At 50.4% G+C, this 23,186-nt stretch overlaps 1 protein-coding gene across 1 annotated transcript in view; it reads right to left on the bottom strand.

Moving 5' to 3' along the window:
• Positions 1-1,432: 1,432 nt before the first annotated feature.
• The window catches only part of LOC135244165 (calpain-15-like), a 33,302-nt gene continuing 11,548 nt past the window's right edge, over positions 1,433-23,186 (bottom strand). The window contains 8 exon segments of the mRNA XM_064316408.1: positions 1,433-5,586; positions 7,048-7,226; positions 11,430-11,593; positions 12,555-12,772; positions 13,636-13,797; positions 15,299-15,451; positions 15,673-15,798; positions 20,287-20,510. Coding sequence (XP_064172478.1) covers positions 5,409-5,586; positions 7,048-7,226; positions 11,430-11,593; positions 12,555-12,772; positions 13,636-13,797; positions 15,299-15,451; positions 15,673-15,798; positions 20,287-20,510 — 1,404 coding nt within the window. The 3' untranslated portion in view covers positions 1,433-5,408.

Genomic DNA, 23,186 nt, shown 5'->3' with positions numbered 1-23,186 from the left:
AGGGCTTCCACAGTGGGTGAGTAGAACATTTGAGAGTGATCATAACAGTGTGATTGACACAGAAAAGTCAGAAGATGGGTGGGATGTGTCAAAGAGCATTAGACCAGATTAAAATCTTTGGGGCAGTAACCTTAACCCCAGGACCACCCTTGCAAGATACTTAGTATCGATTAGATATGAAATAAGATGTTTGGACACCGATTTGGCATGTTATTACACTATCGGTAATTACATTATTCATCAAATTGTAACCTCTGGTTAATACAAAAACCAATGTAATACCTTGTTATATTATATTACAGACAATATATATTATAAATAAGTTATTACGTTAACCGACAGTTATTACATTAAGGAAGACAATGTTACTACATTAGCCGTTGTTAAAGCGGGAGACGCCGTTACAGCGCAAGACGATGATGCACCACTTTAAGCCACCGTAAGCAACTGTCTCAGTTAATTTTACAAATGAAGAATGAACCCAGCCTGGGAAATGATCTCAAGACTATTTCAAAGTTTATATCCGAGAACGTTTTCACAAACGAGGCCTTGGAGCTCCACGCTGGGGACGAGAGTATTCCCCAAACTCCCTGCGCATTAATTTTTACTTTAATTAAAAATGCTACACCCCCAATCTCCTTCATTGGATCTGTCCTCCTTGATTAGTTTATACCCCCTCTGCATAATACGCGTGCCTGTCTCCTTCCCCAAGCCACGTCTCAGTAATACCAACTATCAGTAACCCGTCACGCGGGCCATAGTACATACAAGTATGCTTCCAGCATTCTAACGCAGGAGCTTCTCTCCTCTCTCAACTGCACAAAATCAAAATCTCAAAAAAGTATCCAATTAGAGGCCTCTCTGCGATAGCCTTGTGGATATAATTATACTGGAGCTGCGTGGAGAACATGCCGAGCAGTGCGGTGAAGTCGAAGCTCAAACTTGTGTCTTGCATATGAAGTGACTGGCCAAGAAATGGCTGAGATTGATGTTATCGGCTACACAGATCATCTGTGGAGGCGCACTATTAAAATGCATCTGTTGAGGCAATTCATATATTTCATACCAGTGATTTTTCTGGAGCTCTCAGAATATTTGTGAAGTCTGATATTTTGCTTTCGAGCGCTTGCAGAAGTTTAAGTTCATATGAATAAATACGTTGACATTTACTTTGACTTTTCATGTAGTTGTAGCGTCCTCTGGAATTTTTTTTTTCTGCGATGCCCTCAACAATAAATGTTCTTTATTTTTTATGTTTGGCCTCTGTGTTGCCGATTAAAATAAAAACTCCCGAAATATCCCAAGTGTTTTTATTTTCAACTTCAGACAGAGCTGGGGGTATGAGCCAAACCCGGACTCATGAATAAGTGAAAATGGAAACGGAGAAGGAAGGGGAAATGCAATCATCAAACCTCACCCAGAGACCTGCCCGTAAAAAACAAATCCTTTATTTGGTCCTTTGGAACCTGAGTTTGCAAACTAACTATACATACATATTCTTTACATATAGATTGTTCTGTATTCTAAAATGGATAAAATATTCCTTGTATAATTCTCCACCCCAAAAAGTGTTCCTTTGTAGTTCTGCCATACGTCGATCTTGATTCTTTTTTTTTTCCAAGGATAAAAGTATTCACAGCTTGGCAAAGGAGGGTTGGTACCTGTACAATTTAGCAAAAAGGACAAGTCAAGCCCTCTGACGACGGAGGGTGGCAAAAAAAGCACGCCGAGAGCCAGAGATTTCCCTTAACATTCAAACGCGATCGTACCGCAGATGAGATGACCCAGAAGATGAGGAGGTAAGGACGTGAAATTGAACAGAGCGTTTTTGCAAACGAAAGACGTACAATCCCTGTGCTTCACCACGATCAGCTGCAACAGCGGTGGGTTGGCTTTTCGTAGGGGGGGTTGAGTTCATTGGTAATGGGCAAGGCTCTGCTCATACGTAACCGCTTCTGTTCGTCTCACCGATTCGAACATCTTGGCGAAACACATGCACGCGTCCCAGTTCACAGAATCCTCTAGCTTCCATCGAGGGTAGCAGATTAACCTCCGGGGTTTCTTGCGGTTCCCACAAACATCATTACCATATTCATCCATAAAACATGGCGAGAGAGAGAGAAGACGTATCATCCATAGTATAAACCACGTGTGTCTTAATGTGTCAAGGCTGTCAGGTTGCACAACAGTCATCAGTATTCATTCAACACTACACAGGGCCTCCAGACTGAACAAAACACAACATTAATGCGATGGCTATTTCACGTGCAGAAAACACCAAGATCTTTCTTTAAATACAAAGAGCAGCCTTGTGTTTGCTTCGCAAAACGTCCCAAACATTTCATATATTCCATTCAAGTTTCAAATGACTCGGATTGAGAGGCTGGTTTGGATAGTCTTAATTAATAAGTTACCCTGTTTAGCATCCACAGAAAAAAACCACACAGCACCCTTCTGTCATTACATTCTGGAGCTCGAAATCCAGCGTTTTTGAGATGGCACCATCCCAAAATAAAAAGACAAACACAGAAGGAAACACAGAGACATTCAAACGGACCTCCATTTCACGGAACTGAAATATGCTCAGTCCTTATATTTGTGCACCAAATTCAAGTAGGAACTAAATAAAAAATAATCATGCACATGTCGTTACTTTCAGCTACTGTCAGATTTTGTGTAGGAACAAATAGAGGTAAAGGATGATTATTATTATTTTTTTTAAAAACCTGCTACACTCAGTTAAGGAAAAGGTGAACTGCCGAAAGTCTTAATCTTAACCTCTGCCATGCCACAGTCAACGACAGCTGAGAACTGCAATGAACTGTTTTATATAAATGCAGATACTTGATTGAAAACACCAAATGTTAGCATACGGTATTCTGCTCAGTTCTGCCCAGGGATCTCTGCTTACCAGTAAAATATTCCAGGAGGAAAAATGCTTTCCTAACAAAATTCTCATCAAAGCTTAATCCCTCCATCCCCCTGCAGAATTGATAATCTCTTTTTTGATGTCCTACACTTCTGTTTACTTGCCAAAAAAGTGGTTTGTTTACCTGATTGGAATGAACAAACATCTTGTGAATGGAAAAAGTGGTGAGAGGAGAGGAGCTTGATTTCCTTTCTAGATTTTGCACTAAACACTTTCATTTGGGGATTGTGCTCAGGGTAGGGGATGGTGGTCAGGGTGGGGGGACAGTATTCAGGGTAGGGGACAGTGCTCAGGGTAGGGGACAGTGTTCAGGGTGGGGAGGTGGTCAGGGTGGGGGACAGTGCTCAGGGTAGGGGACAGTGTTCAGGGTGGGGATGATGGTCAGGGTGGGGGACAGTGTTCAGGTGGGGGATGGTGGTCAGGGTGGGGGACAGTGCTCAGGGTAGGGGACAGTGTTCAGGGTGGGGGATGGTGGTCAGGGTAGGGGACAGTGTTTAGGGTGGGGGATGGTGGTCAGGGTAGGGGATGGTGGTCAGGGTGGGGGACAGTGCTCAGGGTAGGGGACAGTGTTCAGGGTAGGGGACAGTGTTCAGGGTGGGGACAGTGTTCAGGGTGGGGGACAGCGTTCAGGGTAGGGGACAGTGCTCAGGGTGGGGGATGGTGGTCAGGGTGGCGGACAGTGTTCAGGGTGGGGGACAGTGTTCAGGGTAGGGGACAGTGCTCAGGGTGGGGGATGGTGGTCAGGGTGGGGGACGGTGCTCAGGGTAGGGGACAGTGTTCAGGGTTTGGGGACAGTGCTCAGGGTGGGGGATGGTGGTCAGGGTGGGGGATGGTGTTCAGGGTCGGGGATGGTGCTCAGGGTCGGGGACCAGCCCCACAATGAGAGTTTGATGTGTGCTGGTTACTAACGACACCAAGCTTATACATAATTTATATTTAAACCTTGGATGTGTTCCTGAATACCTGTGAACAGTGAGAGAGGGTGACATGACCTTTGACCTTCCCCTTCCTGTTGTCGGTGTGAGCGATGGTAAGGCTGACCCAGGGCCCCGTAGAGCGCCGCAGTTTCCGTTTCCTGGCGACTGCATTACACAGCCGGGCCCAGCCTCTCTCACACGCGAAACGGCCACCGATCGAACCCGGCAGAGGATGGCCGCTGGCGGGCGCGAGGCGCGGGCGGGAGAGCGTCTGTCCGGGGACGAGCGCTTCTCGACCAGGCGACGCGGCGCAGCCGCCTCGGCTGAGGAGCGAGGGCACGCGGGGGCGGGTGATGCAACGCCGCGAAACGAACGAGCGACGCGGCCCGCGCTGTCAACAAACGGCTCGGGAACCGGTTGCGCCCGCAGCGTCGCTCGCAGCTATCCGCCGGTGCCATGGCAACGGGCCTGTTATAAGCGGCGGTAAATAAATGGAACTCTAATGGGATTTATACGGGAGGACGCGGGCCCCAGTAAGAGCAGGCGAAAGCTAACCGACAGCAGTGAAGGGAGGACGTAGCGAGACAGGCTACGACCGCTAGCCCGCAGTCTCCACACACCGGAAACACAGTGACCATCTACCTCAGCCAATTACCACAGATTAAGAACCTATTAAGCTCATAATGGAACCCCCCCCCCACCCCCACCCCCCACCCCCCCCGCCCCCAGCAGCCTCCACCCCTCCTGGGGTGACGTACTGTACAGCTGCGTAATGTCACTGCACAGCAAAGGAGTTTGACCCTGAGGATCCACAGCTGGTGAGCTCCACGCAAACCCGAAAAATTACACGATTAAGTCGAAGACAAAACTGCAAAAATGAAGATGTAAAAAAAAAAAAAACAAACCAAAAAAAAATAAAAAAGCAAATAAAAAAGTTTCCAGACACAACCGACAGGCCCATACGCAGACGACCAGGCTGGCTCCGCCTTCTTTAAGCGGCGGAAGCTTCTGGAAGCCCGCCGCCGCAGTTGGGCCCGTCGCCGGGGGCCAAGGTCAGGCGGAGGTCAGGCGGAGGAGGTCGGCGGGTCGTAAAGGCGGGCCGGGAGGGACGTACCATCCGAAAGGGGCCGCGGGTGGAGGGCTGACCAAACCCCCCCCCCAAAAACTCCCCCCTCCATGCAGAAACGTAGCCCCTTCCCCGCGACGAAAAGCACCTTCCTCGGCTGGCCTGGAACAGCACAATGCACGGGACGCAAACCCGAAACCGAAAGACTTTTTTTTTTTTTTGGCAGGACCACAGTTCTCTCTCTGAGGAAAGATCTACAGGAGGGGACGGGCGGACTCCCCTCCCCTCCCCTCCCTTGTCTGCGTGCGGTCCGAAGTCCTGCCCTGGTTTGAAGGGCCACGCCCCTCCCCCAGCAGGGAGTGGGCCGGGGTCATAGGGGGCGGGGCCGGTGGGGACCGGGGTCATAGGGGGGCGGGGCCGGTGGGGGCCGGGGTCATAGAGGGGCGGGGCCGTGGGGGCCGGGGTCATAGAAGGGCGGGGCCGGTGGGGGCCGGGGTCATAGGGGGCGGGGCCGATGGAGCCCGTCGATGTCGGGGGTGAGCTGGGGGCTGTGGGTGGCCTTGGTGGGCGTCCAGTCGCCCAGGGAGGCCTGCGCCGCCTTGCGGTGCGCCAGCCGGTGCGTGATGGAGAACCCCGCGTTCCCCTCCAGCTGGGACAGCACCACCAGCACCTGCCTGCAGGGGGCGACAAAAATCAACACACTCCTCAGCTTCGGCATTCATTACATTACAGGCATTTACATTACAGGCTTTTAGCACAAGCTCTTATCCAGAGCGACTTACACAAGCATTTACACTGCATCCGCTTACACAGCTGGATATATCCTGAAGCAATGCAGGTTAAGTACCTCGCTCAAGGGTACAACGGCAGTGTCCTGCCCATTCACGACCGAGAAACACCACTTTTCACCGACCTAGTCTTTAACCGGTACCTGCGTTCCAAACCGGGAGATGTGCGCCAACACAGCAGCGGACATAAACGCGCTGCTTCTCGACTGTGAAAGTCAGGCTTGCTCGCAGCGGACGAGGCGTCACGGCTGCGGCCCCGGCAGAGCGAACGCCCGCACGCACCCAGTGAGAACCCGCACTTACATACCGTGACAGAAATCCGGCTGCCCAGGTCCCTGCCGGGACATAAAGCATCCGCGCGCGGTTGGTTTGGCTAATTCATTCAACTCCAGTAGTCGAGGAGATTAACGACCGGAAGACGGAACCCGCCGGAAATGGACGGCGTCAACGGACGTTTTTATTTTACTTTTCCGTTTTTAATCGTGCGCGAAAAACAGCTAAAGTAGAGATTTTCCATTTTTCGTTGTTTCTCTTCTTGGTTTCCTTATGAAAAACCGCGATCGCGTATCGAGTGCGATGCGTGGGACCGCACTTGGCATACGCACACATTTAGAAAATTCAAACGGCGCACACTGGCCGCTGAACCTGCACATCTGTTCCGACTAGTTTTACCGCTTATTTCCCTTTGATCCCTGGTCTGAGCTATAGCTCCACTTTACTTGCGGATTAAATATGCCTTTTTAAAAATTTTTGTTTGAAAAAACAAACAAACAGCATTTTGAATTCGCTCAAGCTCGTCTTTTTGTGCTTTTTCAAAAGCTATTTCACGAGGTGTAAAATCGAAAATGGTGGGCACTGGCCGAAATGTGACCTCACACGACATCACCACGGCAGCCGCCAATCAGAACAAACACAGCCTGTCAAGGCCTTTTAATCAACAGACTGCACCACACACCCAATCATCTACTCGGCCAGACCTGGGACAAATACGTATTTGTTTTGGATTCAAATACTTTTCTACACTTTACTGATCTTGTCTGGGGTATTGGAAACAATGAAATACTCTCAAAGAGTATAAACCCCGCATTCTGGTCATACTGGCAGGCTCAATTACACCAGTATTTAAACCTCTGACTAATGGCTGGGCTGTATTTCAAACACATGCATTTTAAATATGGATTTGAATGCATTTCTTATGTAAAACAAGCTAGCTCACCACCTTTTATATGCCCCTCTATGCCACCTACCCTTCCACCATTTCGACTGTAATTCACAGGTTAATTTTCGTTGAGAGGCGTGTCGTATTTGGGCACGCTAGCGCTAGCTTAGCCCGCCGAGAGTGCGTACCTGTGCAGGGGCGGGACGCTGTCGATGGTCTTCAGGCTGCCGCGGGTGGACACCACGTTGAAGCTGTCGGTGCAGTCGCAGGACACGTGCAGGTAGTACTTGGGGTGGCGGTTCTCCACCACCACGATGAGCCCCGCCCAGCCGTGCGTCAGGTAGTAGCACGTCATCCCCTCTCTGCCCTGCAGGGGGACACAGCGAGCGCCATCAGCCTCGTGCTCGGCGGTGTCCCGAGCGGAGCGGCTCCAGTGAATATGGCTCCGGTTTAAGTGTGGACGGTAGACGGCGGTGACGCACGGAAATGCCCGGAACGTGGCAGAGCTTTGTAAACCGCCATCTTTTCTTTTTGGTCTAACAACTGAAATTTCAGAGGGGAGTTCAAACGTTCATACAAAAAAGCCACAAGAGATGAAGTGGCACCAGCTGTGCTATGCTCACAGACTGGACAATACCCCTTAAAGATGCAGATCAATTTTTTGAGGATTATTGTCATTATTATTATTTTGCCATTGTTAGACGATGTCTGTGCACCCAGTAGAAAATACCTAACAGGCTGCATGCTACTGTAATGGTGCTACCTCTACGAATGGCCACAGATGGAAGCGGCGTTAGCTTTGCTTAAACTGTGATGGAAGTACACCTTCCAGCATCACCGAAAGCGGAGTTATTTACAACTGCACCTTGCATGTTCATAACGAGTGAAAACAAAAACAGAAATCAAAATTGCAGTCACGGTAGTTTAGAGGCAGCTAAATTCAAACCATTAACCGACAAGTGACCGTGTATCCATCCACTGGGTGTAGCGGTTAGTAGGTGTACACTGTGAGTTTGGGGTTGCCAGGTATGTTGTACTGTTGGATGCAGTGGTAGTGGCAGTGGGAGCACTAGTTTACACTCAGTGACAGGCATACCTGGCAACCCCAAACTCACACCATTTCCATCACTTCACGGAGCAGAGCTAGTCTGCAGTCCTTCACTGAGCTAGCATAGTTAAGATAAGATAGTTAAGATAAGATATACTTTATTGAACCCCGTGGGGTAATTTGTCCTCTGCATTTGACCCATCCTTAGTTTCCTAGGAGCAGTGGGCAGCCACAGTGCAGCGCCCGGGGACCAACTCCAGTTCTGAGGCAAGTGCCTTGGTCAAGGGCACCTGCAGGAGTGCACCTAACATGCATGTCTTTGAGTGTGGGAGGAAACTGGAGTACCCGGAATAAACCCACGCGAACACGGGGAGAACATGCACAGAAAGGCCCCAAGCCGAGATTCGAACCCACAACCTTCTTGCTGTGAGGCGACAGTGCGAACCACTATGCCACCGTGCCCGTCCATGCATGCCTGTAGGTATTGTCAAGTATTTTTGTACTGGACACACAGGGATGAAACTGGTGTCAATATTTGCATACAAAGTAACATCCCACATGGGCTGTAGGTCAGTTCCCAGTTGTTATGGCTAAGCCACACACATTATATGACCAGAAGTATCTGGACACCCCTTGGTCTGGGGCTGTTTCTCATGGTTTGGGCTCGACCCCTTAGTTCCCGTGAAGGCAGATCTTAATGGCAGAGCATACAATCACATTCTAGAAGATTCTGTGCTTCCCCAACAGTTTGCAGAAGGTCCTTCCCTGTTTCAGCATGACAATGCCCCTGGGCACACAGCGAGGTCCGTACAGAAATAGCTCCGTTGAGAACGATATGGAAGAACTCGACCGGCCTGCACATAGTCCTGACCTCAACCCCATCCAACACCGTTGGGATCAGTCGGACAGCCAAACGCAAGGCAGGCCCTAACGGCGCCCGGCCTCACTGATGCTCTTCTTCTGGCCGAACGGAAGCAAATCAAAGCGGAAGGTGCAGGGGGGACAGCGCCCCCCTCTGTGCTGGGGGGTGCTTTAAAAGCGACGCTCTCGCACACCCGAACCACATCTGACTCACAACCACTAAACACAGCCGTTTATTTCCTCCGAATTTACCCACAGCCCTTTCGCACAGACAGTATAATAATATGTTTATTTATACAGCGTTTTCCATACAGATCCCCCACCCACCCCCCTGCCTGCCACTGTTAACACAGCAGGAGAGAGAGAGAGACGCTTGACAGATTTCACATTTACTCCGAGGGCTTGTTATTTACAGGCGTCCGTGTGAAGACAGTTTGATTGGGCCGCTGGCTTTACGTCGTCACGCAGAATTCTGACAGGTGCCCATTCTGACAGGTGCCATTCTGACAGGTGGCCATTCTGACAGGTGGCTTTTCCGGTCGCTGCTGCTACCAATTCCAGCCAGGCGGTCGTCCCATGAAACTGTGTCGACGTTCGTTCGATGGAACTGTGTTATATTGACACTCAAGTACGTTTCAACGATGAGTCTCTTTGAAATGCTATTCGATCATTTGAAGAAATCTAGTGTTTGAAGTTGAATAATCACAACAAACTAATAAATTTGTCTGCCCAGTCAGTGCGACACCATGCCATTTCTCCAGACACACACACACACACACACACACACACACACAGGCACATAGACACACACACACATCCTCACACACACAGACACACACACACATCCTCACACACACACACGCAGGCGCACACACACACACACACACACACATCCTCACACACACAGACACACACACACACACAGGCACACACACACACACACACACACACACAGACACAGACACACCCTCACACACACAGACATACACACGCACACGCAGGCACACACACACAGACACAGACACACCCTCACACACACAGACATACACACGCACACGCAGGCACACACACAGACACACACACATCCTCACACACGCAGGCACACACACACACGCACACACACATCCTCACACATAACGCACACAGCCCCCCCCCCCCCCCCGCGGCTGCCTCCATTAAAGAGGTGTATAAACTCCCACACGGCCAGAGTAACAGCGTTCACCGCCACACCATAACAGAACAACGCAAGCCCCCAATTATCCAATTCATTACACCCCTCACAGCCTAATAGTTTAAAATGCTCTTTATTCTCTCGCGGAAATGGAAAAGGGTAAAAAGCAGAGGCCTCACGCTGGGGTTCAGGTGGTACCCTGGTGCAGGGGGGCAGTGTGGAAATGAAAGCATGTCGATCGCCCACACCCGCTACATCACAGTGCCCCTGCCCGCCGGTTCAATCTGCATTAGGCCGTGTGTGTTTTACATCCCGTCTGGAGCTAATATAAACGCGACGAATGCTTCTATTAAAATGTCGAGAAAACTGCCCAATTCTATTCCTGGCTGTCCTCTGCTATGGGTGCACGCCATCAGTACCGCATCGCCATGATATGCCGTTCTCTCTCCGTCTCCCTCTCTCTCTGTCGGTCTCTCTCCTTACCGACCCCCCCCCCCACCTAACCATGCCCATCTGGTCATCCCTGGTCCAGCAATGCCCACTATTCACTTCTACACCCACGGACTAACCACTGCTTTACTATTCACTTCTACACCCACAAACTAAACACCGGTTTACCAATCACATCAGCTCAGTGGCAATTCACGGAAACTGCGAGACACAGAAATGGAGCTGAACAAGAGGCGGCCCTGAGGTGTTTCTGAGACGTGTTTCTGAGACGTGTTTCTGAGCAGTGTCTGAGCCGTGTCGGAGCCGTGTCTGAGCAGTGTCTGAGCAGTGTCTGAGCCATGTCTTAGCCATATCTGTGCCGTGTCTGAGCCGTGTCTGAGCCGTGTCTGAGCCGTGTCTGAGCCGTGTCTGAGCCGTGTCTGAGCCATGTCTTAGCCATGTCTTAGCCATGTCTTAGCCATATCTGAGACGTGTTTCTGAGCCGTGTCTGAGCAGTTTCTGAGCCGTATCTGTGCCGTGTCTGAGATGTGTCTGAGGTGTGTCTGAGATGTGTCTGAGCTGTGTCTGAGGTGTTTCTGAGACGCGTCTGAGACGTGTCTGAGCCATATCTGAGACGTGTTTCTGAGCCGTGTCTGAGCAGTGTCTGAGCCGTGTCTGTGCCGTGTCTGTGCTGTGTCTGAGATGTGTCTGAGGTGTGTCTGAGATGTGTCTGAGCTGTGTCTGAGGTGTTTCTGAGACGCGTCTGAGACGTGTCTGAGCCATATCTGAGACGTGTTTCTGAGCCGTGTCTGTGCCGTGTCTGTGCCGTGTCTGTGCCGTGTCTGTGCCGTGTCTGAGATGTGTCTGAGGTGTGTCTGAGATGTGTCTGAGCTGTGTCTGAGGTGTTTCTGAGACGTGTCTGAGACGTGTCTGAGCAGTGTCTGAGCAGTGTCTGAGCCAGTCGTCCCTGGCCTGAAGCTGATGGTTCTGTCTGCCTGGGTCTGGGTTCGGATTCTAGCCGTGTCGCGGCTCTGGCTCTGGAATCTAGTCGTGACGCTCACCTCATGTCTTTCTCCTTTGTCCTCGGTCAGCAGAATAATGGCATCGGCGACGGTGGTCGCCATGGCCTCCACCTGCTCCACCATCACCTGCCGAGAGCTGTAGATGGCCAAGATGTACCCTGGGAAGTCCTGGTTGAGGCGCCCACTGCTGGTGGGACTGGAAACTGCAGGTACAGAGCACAGAGTGATAAGCATGGCTATGTGTGGTTGTTTTACTTTCAATTATTAAGCAAATTTTTGCAACCATGATCTCTCATGTAGGCATACTGTCATCGGAGCAACGACTTTGAGTTCACTTAACCATTAAAACTGATTTGTGACAGAGCATAATAGCTCTACACTGAGTTAGGGAGCCATCTATATTAAGACAAATTCAGTTTCATCCCGATAACCCCTATTAGTAAGAGACAGCCACTGTTCTTGGCTAGATATTTCACAAACATTCTGGAATATATAACTGCTTACATTACACCCTGCCATCAACCACGTTAGACAGTTTGACTGTCCATGAATCTTGACCGGAAGTAGTAATTAGTAAGCAGTAAATAGTAATTAGTTCATTAGTAGGTTGGGAAGATGTCAGTTTAAAATGAGAAATTAGAAAACCCTCAGATGTAATTTTAAATACATATTCATAGAAGTTTTATCTTGGTACAGGGAACGCAAGCAATCATTTTTATAACCTCGAGCAAAAAGTCACCCGTGTTTCATCGTCAGTCTCTGACAGTGCATTGAAGCCTCTGGATATTTTATCACTGACGTGCCCAGGTAGCGTACGCAAGTCTGAGCAGGTACAGTATAATCTACTTTCGCTGTGTGTGTGTGTGTGTGTGTGTGTGTGTTTATGTTTGTGTGTGTGTGAGAGAGAGAGAGTGTGTGTGTGTGTGTGCGTGTGTCTCACCAAGCGTATGTGGCTCTAAGTACCAGTGTGTGTGTGTGTGTATGTGTGTGTGTGTGCGTGTTTCTCACCAGGCGTGTGTGGCTCTAAGTACCAGTGCATGTGTGTGTGTGTGTGTGTGTGTGTGCGTGTTTCTCACCAGGCGTGTGTGGCTCTAAGTACCAGTGCGTGTGTGTGTGCGTGTGTGTGTGTGTGTGTGCGTGCGTGTGTGTGTGCGTGTTTCTCACCAGGCGTGTGTGGCTCGAAGTACCAGTGGTTGAAGGCGCAGCAGACCACGGCGTACTCCCCCGGCTCCAGCATCACGTCGCAGCCCACAAACTTCTTGACCGCGCGCTTGCTGTGGGAGAGCAGCCGGCCCAGCGTCAGCTTGTTGCCGCTGCCGAAGGACGCGCGGAACACCATGATGCACAGGTCCAGCAGGTGGCTGTCCACCGTGTCCGAGCGCCTGGGGGGGGAGAGCACCACGCCACGTCACTCGCACCAGCACAGAGGCTCATGGGAAACCGCATCACTCATTCCAGCACAGAGGCTCATGGGAAACTGCATCACACATACCAGCAGAGAGGCTCATGGGAGAATGCATCACTCATACAAGCACAAAGGCTCATGGGAGACTGCATCACTCATACAAGCACGAGGCTCGTGGGAAACTGCATCACTTATACCAGCACAGAGACTCATGGGAAACTGCATCACTCACACCAGCACAGAGGCTCATGGGAAACTGCATCACTCATACTAGCACAGAGACTCATGGGAGACTGCATCACTCATACAAGCACAGAGGCTCATGGGAGACTGTATCACTCATACAAGCACAGAGGCTCATGGGAAACTACATCACTCATACCAGCACAGAGACTCATGGGAGACTGCATCACTCATACAAGCACAGAGGCTCATGGGAGACTGTATCACTCATACAAGCACAGAGGCTCATGGGAAACTACATCACTCATACCAGGCGACACTCATGGGAAACTATATCACTCATACAAGCAGAGGCTCATTGAAGATTGCATCACTCATACCAGCACCACAGGCAAGGATGAGAGAGTTCAGTGGGATGTTAGTGCTACGGATCTCACCAGCAGTGATTAAAGACAAGTGACTGTCCTTAATAAATCAAAAGACTATTTGTCTGACCAAAAACCGCCAAACCAATCAGAGCCATTTGACAACCGCTAGCTGAGTGCGGATCGTGAAATTGAGTGCAGAAGGAAAAAAGGAAGGAAGATGGAGTAGGACAGTGTGAGCTCTAGAACGCAGAAACGCCGCTCGCTCTCCCGACGCTGGGACGTCCCGTACCGGCTGCCCTCCTGGAAGAGGGCGAACTCCAGCGCCGTCCTCTCCAGCACCGTCAGCGCCGTCACGGTGACCGGCCCGCTGGCCCGGCTGGGGAAGCAGCCCTGCAGGCGCACCTCCTGCCAGTCCGAGTGGATCTTACAGATGTCCACCGAGTCAAAGTACCTGTGCGCACACACACACACACACACACACACACACACAGGGCCCAGCGGGGTCAATGCACACGGCACATCACACATAAACGAGCCCTGAGTCTGACAGTCTGACACTGTGAGTGAGTCAGTCCGACAGTGTGAGTCAGTCTGACACTGTGAGTGAGTTGGTCAGTCTGACACTGTGAGTGAGTTGGTCAGTCTGACACTGTGAGTGAGTTGGTCAGTCTGACAGAGTGAGTGAGTCAGTCAGTCTGACAGTGTGAATGAGTCAGTCAGTATGACACTGTGAGTGAGTCCGTCAGTCTGACACTGTGAGTCAGTCAGTTAGTCTGACACTGAGTGAGTGAGTCAGTCTGACCGTGTGAGTGAGTTGGTCAGTCTGACACTGTGAGTGAGTTGGTCAGTCTGACAGAGTGAGTGAGTCAGTCAGTCTGACAGTGTGAATGAGTCAGTCAGTATGACACTGTGAGTGAGTCCGTCAGTCTGACACTGTGAGTCAGTCAGTTAGTCTGACACTGAGTGAGTGAGTCAGTCTGACCGTGTGAGTGAGTTGGTCAGTCTGACAGAGTAAGTGAGTGAGTCAGTCAGTCTGACGGTGTGAGTGAGTCGGTCAGTCTGATAGAGTGAGTGAGTCAGTCCGACAGTGTGAGTGAGTGAGTCAGTCTGACAGAGTGAGTCAGTCAGTTAGTCTGACACTGAGTAAGTGAGTCAGTCTGACAGTGTGAATGAGTCAGTCAGTATGACACTGTGAGTGAGTCCGTCAGTCTGACACTGTGAGTCAGTCAGTTAGTCTGACACTGAGTGAGTGAGTCAGTCTGACCGTGTGAGTGAGTTGGTCAGTCTGACAGAGTAAGTGAGTGAGTCAGTCAGTCTGACGGTGTGAGTGAGTCGGTCAGTCTGATAGAGTGAGTGAGTCAGTCCGACAGTGTGAGTGAGTGAGTCAGTCTGACAGAGTGAGTCAGTCAGTTAGTCTGACACTGAGTAAGTGAGTCAGTCTGACAGTGTGAATGAGTCAGTCAGTATGACACTGTGAGTGAGTCCGTCAGTCTGACAGAGTGAGTCAGTCAGTTAGTCTGACACTGAGTAAGTGAGTCAGTCTGACAGTGTGAGTGAGTCAGTCAGTCTGACAGTGCAAGTCAGTCAGCCAGTCCAGCACTGTGAGTGAGCCTGTTGGTTTTATACTGTGAATGAAAAAGTAATGGTGAAAACTTAATTGCTTTGTTTACACTGTTAAAAGAAAAAAAAGAGTCAATTTGCTTTCACCCTTCTGTGTTTTGCAAACTTTGGCTTCCTGAACGAGTTACTGCTCTTCAGAAGCTGCTCAAGATCAGTGCTCCAGAGAAAGGCCTGGTGGATCAGCACTTTCTGAGCTTTTATCTAGGACTCGTCCTGACTGTCCTTCACTGCCCACAGCTGCGTTAACTGCATCAACACTCCAACAGACAGGCTGCACGAGCCCAGATCAAACACCAGGGGGCAGCAGGGGAAATGGCGCTGCTGCGGCTCACCTGATGAAGTCGCCGTACTCCATCCAGAACACGCCCTCCCCGCTGCCGTGCGCCATCAGCTCGCCGCGCAGGTGCGGGGGCCAGTCCGCCCACTCGTCCGACCAGCTGCCGTTCCACGAGAAGCGTCCCCAGGGGTTACGCAACCTCAGCAGCCTGCGGGAGGGGGCGGAGCCAAACGCGCCTCGCAGTCAGCGCGACGTCACCTCAACTTCATTAACCAATCCGTCCGACCGCGAAATAATAACGATGAGCAGTAAGATAAACACAGCGTCTTAAATATAAGTGCTGTCACACTGTAACGTTTTGACTTATTGATAGCCCCCCCCTCACCCCTGATGATTGGTGCCTCAGGTTAAGCAGCCCCGCCCTCTCACCTGAAGCCCTGCACGTCGCGCACGTCCAGGATGGAGTAGGCGTGGCGGGGGCGGAGTCCCAGCGACTCGTACACCGTGTCATCCACCTTCATGTTCCCACCTCCACACGAGGCTCCCATTAAGAATCTGATGTGCGCACACACACACACATATACACACACACATACACATACACATACACACATACACACACACACACACACACACACATCCACACACACACACAACCATGCACACACACACACACACACACACACACATCCACACACATACACACACACACACATGTAACCGCACACACACACACACAACTGCAACACGACACACACACATACACCCACATGCAACACACACACACACATCGAACACATACACCACACACGTACGAACACACACAACACATGCAAAAACACAGCATTGACACACACATGCACACACACACACACACACACACGTACACATACACACACCCACACACACGTACAGACACACATACACAAGTGCACACACATGGACAGACACAAACACAGACAGCAGGTCACCATTAGGATTCAGCCAATAAATCATTACAAAAAACACAAATGAGCACAGAGGTTAAACTAACGCATAACTCTCTGTATTAAATGCAGCTGTACCAACTCAATATGACACACGGTAATAGCAGAGAGCAAAAAAAAAACAAAAAAAAAACATCTGTTACAAATGCGGTCACTGTAGGAGAAACACACAGGCAGGTTACTCTGGGAAAAGCCTTAAACGGAATTAAAACTAGGGGGCAGAACAAAGCAAGCTGCAGCGGGTCAGTCAAAGGCTCAGGCCACACCCAGATGATAAACATCAACAGACCCGCAATCTCTTAACCGCCTTGGGAAGGGCGTTCGATAGCGGCGCCGCCGCTAAAGGCTCCTATCCCCGCTCCCGCGTTCTGCTGGAGAGGAGAACGGCGTCTGCGGACGCTCAGGCCTCTGAAGAAACAGACGGAAAGCACCTTCAGGCGTCCCCTCGCACCGCAGAGGAGGAGCCCGAGCAGATAAATATCCGAGGAGACCAGCTCTGGCCAGGGACGACGGAGACCAGGCTGACCGGGGCGGCCATTTTCTCTCCTTTTAGCCTGTATGCGCTCTCTGAGCACGGCCCTGGTCGTCGGGAGACGGCGATAAAATTTCCAAAAGGGCCGTCTGGGTAGCGTAGAGGTATAAGCACTTGCCTACCACAGCAGAGACCCGGGTTCAATCCCCTGCAGCGGCACTTCCGTATCGGTCAGACGTTCCTACATACACAGTTGGCAGTGTTCGTGGGCAGGAAGCCGGTGAGGGTATGAGTCCTGATCGTTGCATTAGCGACTCCTACTGGTTGGGCGCCTGTTCAGCAGGGAGGGGATCTGGGGGAGATAGCGTGAACCTCCGCACGCGTTACGCTCTCCCAGTGAAACTCCTCGCTGTCAGGCGAAAAGAAGCGGCTGGGGACTCCACATTTATCGGAGGAGGCATGTGGTAGTCTACACCCCCCCCCCCAGACCGACAGAGGATAGCGCATCAATCAGGACCGTGATACACACGGGGAATTTGTATAACGACTAAAATGGGAGAAAAATGGCAAAAATAAATAAATAAATAAATAAAATTTCCAAAAACGACCTGGAAAGTGTAGGAACTGCCCGCGCTCTGACCACAGAAGCAGACGAAGAAATGGTCCGTTTGAACCCAGTCACACGTTTGCTCTTGGTGGGGCGGGGCGGTGGGGAGGAGGCAGGCTCGTCGATTTACTATCATATTTAAACTGAACAGCTTTTGTTTTTTCAAAAGTACTTTCAGGTTTTTTCATTCATAATGCTATTTCTCACGTAATTTTCATCTTAGTTTCACTTTACGACAACAACCTTGCTGGGAATTCATTTTATTTATTGATGAAAGTGATTGATGATGACGATTGATAATGATATATAAGGACCAGCAGGCGTGTGGCCAAATCCAACGCTTAGCAACGGCGTATCTGTAGCGTTAGGAGTGCTTGGCTAATTGGGCCTTGGAGAGAGAGTGCGTCTTTAGGGACCACGCACAAGAGGCGTGGCTATGTTTCCAGACAGCAATGAACGACTGATCTTTGCACACGACCCTGCAGGTCACGTGCCTTTTATGGGATGGCTAGGACGTTTCCTCATGCTAATTAACACAAACAGGCACACGCATTCAATTTGCGAACAACTGCCATCCATCCTCCGATACACATGGGATACGCACAAAATCGAAGGTCTGCGCGTGTTTTTGAAGCCCACGTTGGTTTTTTCGCATGAAAGTTTAAGAACGAAAGAAAGAAGAATTTTTTTACAAGTTTTGCGAATGAGGCCCATTGTGTGGGGAGATTTTGGGCAGAAGACACACCCCCCCGCAATGACATCATGTGACCGCAACCCTGCCTTTATAGTTCCATGGGTAACATTAAGACTCCGGAGGGAGAAACAAAGTAAAAATAATATGCATCAATAAACATTATGATCTCTCCCTCAGTACGTTAAGATGGCCGTCTGTCATCTTTAACAGGGTCGATAAAGCTGAATCAAGACACACTGCGATGTATCTGTGCCAGGCTGAAACCATGAGTTTAACTAGTTTGAGTTTTAGCTCATTTACTGAGCACAGGCTAACACGGCTACGCTACTTGATGAGGCATCAGTAAGAGAATACCTCACAGTATAAATCACAGTCCGTCTTACCACGCTTTTAACAACCCTGACCGAGTTCAGCTATAAAAAATTTGATTGAGAGAAATTGATTCATAGCTGTTGGAGAGGAGAAGCAGCCTTTCAGGCCAAGCAAAACCCTTTTTTAAAAAGTGAGTCATTTAGACAAAATGCTCTCCATTTAATGAATGAGAAAACCCCTGAAAGGATTCTGGTATAGAAAAGGTGCTGCAGAGAACTTTAGAGAGCTTCTGGGGACGAGCTCCCTGAGAGACAGAGACAGAGAGAGAGACAGACAGAGAGAGAGAGAGAGAGAGACAGAGAGAGACAGAGAGAGAGAGAGAGAGAGCCTGCCTCTCGACACACACACGTTAACCTTCCAGGTCACAGATCTAATTGAGTCACTGTTCTTCCAGGCAACCGGAACACGTTATCCTTTCAGATACCATGTACCGGTTATGTGTGCTGCCACCTGGCGGTGACAGGCTATAAGGCGACAGAGGTTATAGGGTCTCCAGTCCCTCCGTTTACACCTATATTTTTAGAAACGATGAACACTGAGTTCAGAAACGGCCCCTAAACCTTCTGTGAAGGGTTTATAGACGACAGTTCGCATTCATCCTTTGTTGCTACATGTAAACATGGTCAGACAGGCAGCAGCTATTGTACTAAGAGCTTTCCCTTCTCTTTTGTAGCAAAAAAAAAAAGAAATATCATTGCGTTCACTTTGTTTAGTCTCAGTTTTGTTTATCTGAGCACACAAGGCTAAGAAAGAAACTGGTCAACCGAAAAGTTGGTCAGTTACGAGCGGAATACTGAAAAGCAGTCTCTCTGCTTTACTTTCTTTTGTCTTCGTTAATTGAATTTGTTGTTTTAGTTTATTGTTTTTGCCCTAAAGCCGTGAGGGGGAAGGGTGAAGGTGTATATTTGTTTTTGTGTTTGGTGTGGATGCGCTCTCTCTCTCTCTCTCTCTCTCTCACCCCATGTGGCAACCAATAGTGTTTCCCAGAACTGCCGCATCTCCCTCCCAGGGGTGTCACGCTGGCGTGCGGAACAATCAAAAAAAAAAAGAAAAGGATCTTGGGATATCAGTGCAGGCTGGAGTCTGTGGAGTTGCATGCTTGGATAGAGTGTGTCTGAGCAGTTATCTCTTAAGACCTTGCATATATTTGAGGGATTCTGTATTTGAAGTGTCCTGGGTAGGGTGTAGCGAGGGGGGGGGGCTGTGTGGAGAGAGGCATCAGTCACTTGCTCAGCTCTGCTTTCTGCTTTTCGGTGAGAACACCACAGCTCCTTACACCCTCCATTTGACTTTACATCGAGGCACATGCATGCTTTTCATAAGCAAATACAATGGAGCTGAAAATATCTCCCATCCATCTCTGTCAAAATGACCTTCAGTAACTTTACATTCACATTGGCTCACCCCCCCCCCAGTCCTGTTCCCTCTCTCCCCCCCCAGTCCTGTTCCATCTCTCCCTCTCCTCCAGTCCTGTTCCCTTTCTCCTTCTCCCCCAGTACTGTTCCCTCTCCTCCCCCCCAGTCCTGTTCACTCTCTCCTCTCCTCCAGTCCTGTTCCTCTCTCTCTCCCCCCAGTCCTGTTCCATCTCTCCCTCTCCTCCAGTCCTGTTCCCTATCTCTCTCCCCCAGTCCTGTTTCCTTTCTCCCTCTCCCCCCAGTCCTGTTCCATCTCTCCCTCTCCTCCAGTCCTGTTCCCTCTCTCCTTCTACCCCAGTCCTGTTCCCTCTCTCTCTCCCCCAGTCCTGTTCCATCTCTCCCTCTCCTCCAGTCCTGTTCCCTATCTCTCTCCCTCAGTCCTTTTCCCTTTCTCCCTCTCCCCCAGTCCTGTTCCCTTTCTCCTTCTACCCAGTCCTGTTCCTCCTCTCCCTCCACCCCACTCCCGGTCCCTCCCTCCCCAGGCTGGGAGCACTCACCCGGCCTCCTTGGAGCTGAGCATCTTGGCCCAGATGAGGTCGGTGTCGATGGGCTCCTCGCGGGGGTTGGTGGAGCTGACCTGCAGCATGAGCGACTCGCAGGGGGCGCCGGTGAGCGTGGCCAGCCCCTCGATGGCCCGGCCCGCCTGCAGGGCGAAGTAGGAGCCGTGCAGCTTGGCCAGCGCCTTCTCGATCAGGGCCACCCACAGCTGCTTCCTCTGGGCCTGCAAAGACACGCCCCCCCCGACAACACACTTAGCCACGCCCCACCAGGAAACTACGTCTCCCTCCAGCTGTTCATCTCCAACTCCCCAGTCCTGTTCACCTGCTCCCAGTACCTGTTCCATCTCCCTCTCCTCCAGTCTGTACCCTCTCGCCTCTACAGGTCCTTTCCTACTCCCCCCAGTCTGTCTTCTACCCCCCCCACTACTCCCGGACCTCCTCCTCCCAGGATGGTAGCACGTACCCGGTCACAGTTGAGACGAGCATCTTGCCCAGAGAGTCCGGTCAAGGCTCGCGGGGTTGGTGAGCGACCGTCACGAGAGAGCTACGGCGACGTGCGTGCACCTTCGAGGCCCGTCCCGCGTGCAGGACGAAGTAGGACTGCGCTTGCCAGGGCCTTCTCCGTCGAAGCCACAGGCGCTTCTCTGGGCCTGAAGCCCGCCTCCCGCAAAGCACAGGCCACCCGCCAGGACTACGCTCCCACCCGGCGCAAAGCAAGGGCCTTCTCACTTGGGCTCAGCTGCCTCATCCCCCGGTGAAAGTACAGGGCCATTCTCTGTGACCGCCTCCCGGAGGACTCCGCTTTTAGCGCTGGCAGCCGACGGGACAAACTGAGGTGCGACGAAAGCGCTGGCTGACGTCGCCTGCTTCGGAGGAGGGCACGGGGACGCGCTCGCACCCCGAATCCACAGTGGAAGTTGCAGCAGTTATTGTAGGTACACACACGCACACACACAGACAGGCAGACGGATGCACAAACACACACACACACAGACAGATAGAGAGACAGACAGACAGACGGACACATACACACACGCACAGACAGGCAGGCAGACAGACACAAGCACACACACACAGACAAACACACAGACAGATAGAGAGACAGACAGACACACACACACACACAGACAGGCAGACAGACACACAAACACACACACACACAGACAGATAGAGAGACAGACAGACGGACACACACACACACACACACAGGCAGGCAGACACACACAAACACACACACACACACACAAACAGACAAACACGCAGACACACCATTTTGCATTCCACATTAAAGGAAAAGGAAGGCGATTGATTTTATATTTTTTTCTCTTTTTAGACAAAACAAACACATGTCGGGATAATCGCATAACTAAGGACATAATCCTGACCTGGTCGCTCCTCAAGGGCTACATAGCAGTCTCCTGGCTGCCGATGTTGTCACGTCAGACCAGTTAAATATGTGCTTTTAAGAAGCTAACGTGTCCCATGAAGACAAGAAAAAAAGCAGAGCCAGTTTTTGAACTTTTTCTGCTGCTGGAAGTAGCTCTGGTTACGGTCGTATAAATGACCTTCGACCTTTCAGTGAGGATTCTGGGGAGGTTATCCGCTCTTGTTCGACCGGTCCGCCCGCCGCTTCTTGGAAGACGGATGATGAAACTCTGCTCGCTCGCCTTAACGCGGGTTCGTCGCTCAGGCGCGGTGTTCAGCCGGTACAAATCCCATCTGACCGAGAGCCAACGCTGGCAGTGTACTTGGCAGCGTGATTAGAAAACGGTGTTCAGTTTCCATCGCTACGCCGGTGACACAGAACTTATAAACCACAGCGTCAACTAAAGATAACAGCGCCATCAGCAATCTTGTAGGATTGTCTAAAAAAAAACATACAAATGTGGATGTCTAACAGCTGTCTCCAGCTTAAAAGACGGAAGCTGGATTATTATTTGATCGAAGTATCAAGAAGAAAAGATCATTTGAGACCAGGACTCCTTGGTGTCAGACAGTATACCTCGAGCGCTTTGGCTGATGCTGGTCCAACAGGGTCCTGTCTTGAGAACCCGTTCAATGTGGGGACACTATTGGGAAGTGTTACGACATCCAAAGAATTCACACACACACACACACACACACACACACACACACACGCACAAGGACACACACACACACACACCATAAATACCACACAATGCACAAGGAACCACACACACACACACACAACACACACACATGCACAAAACATACGCACGCACAACTCACGCCACACAGCACACGCACACACACGCAACACACACACACACGTACACCGCACTCAGGCGCACAACACACACACCACACAGCACATCGAGCGCACCACACCACACACACACGCACAACCACCAACAACACTACGCACAAATAATTCGGACACCCACGCAGATGAGCAGGAGCATGACTGCCTCAGACACAAGCAGTTCTGGAATGCCCAAATACTGCCGCTGGGCCTTTCTCTGGAACTCAAATGACGGGGCAAAAAAAACAAAACTTTTTCTCCTTGCTTTTATTCTTTCTTCCCATTGTGTCGTTCTAATAGAATTCTAAAGATATTCATTTCTACCTTCCATTTAGTCACGTTCCTAATAAGACAATTTATCTTTCATATTACAGATGTCTTCGCGACATTGTATATTCTAGGACACTTACCAGTGGTTCATCGCTAGATTCAGCTTCCAGAACAATATAAGAAACGGGAATAAAGTGAGCTTCTTCCGACTGGATTATGGTAAATCACTTGTTTTTCCATTCGATTCTAAACGCCGCTGCAAGACTATCGACCAAAAAAAAAAAAAGGCATATTCAGTCCATATTACCCCAGCCCTGCCATCTCGTTCGGAATTGACTTTAAGACCCTTTTACTTGTTTTTGAA

The sequence above is a fragment of the Anguilla rostrata genome, chromosome 17, assembly GCF_018555375.3.
Source record: "Anguilla rostrata isolate EN2019 chromosome 17, ASM1855537v3, whole genome shotgun sequence".
NCBI lineage: Eukaryota > Metazoa > Chordata > Actinopteri > Anguilliformes > Anguillidae > Anguilla > Anguilla rostrata.
This window is presented reverse-complemented; position numbering and strand designations above follow the sequence as displayed.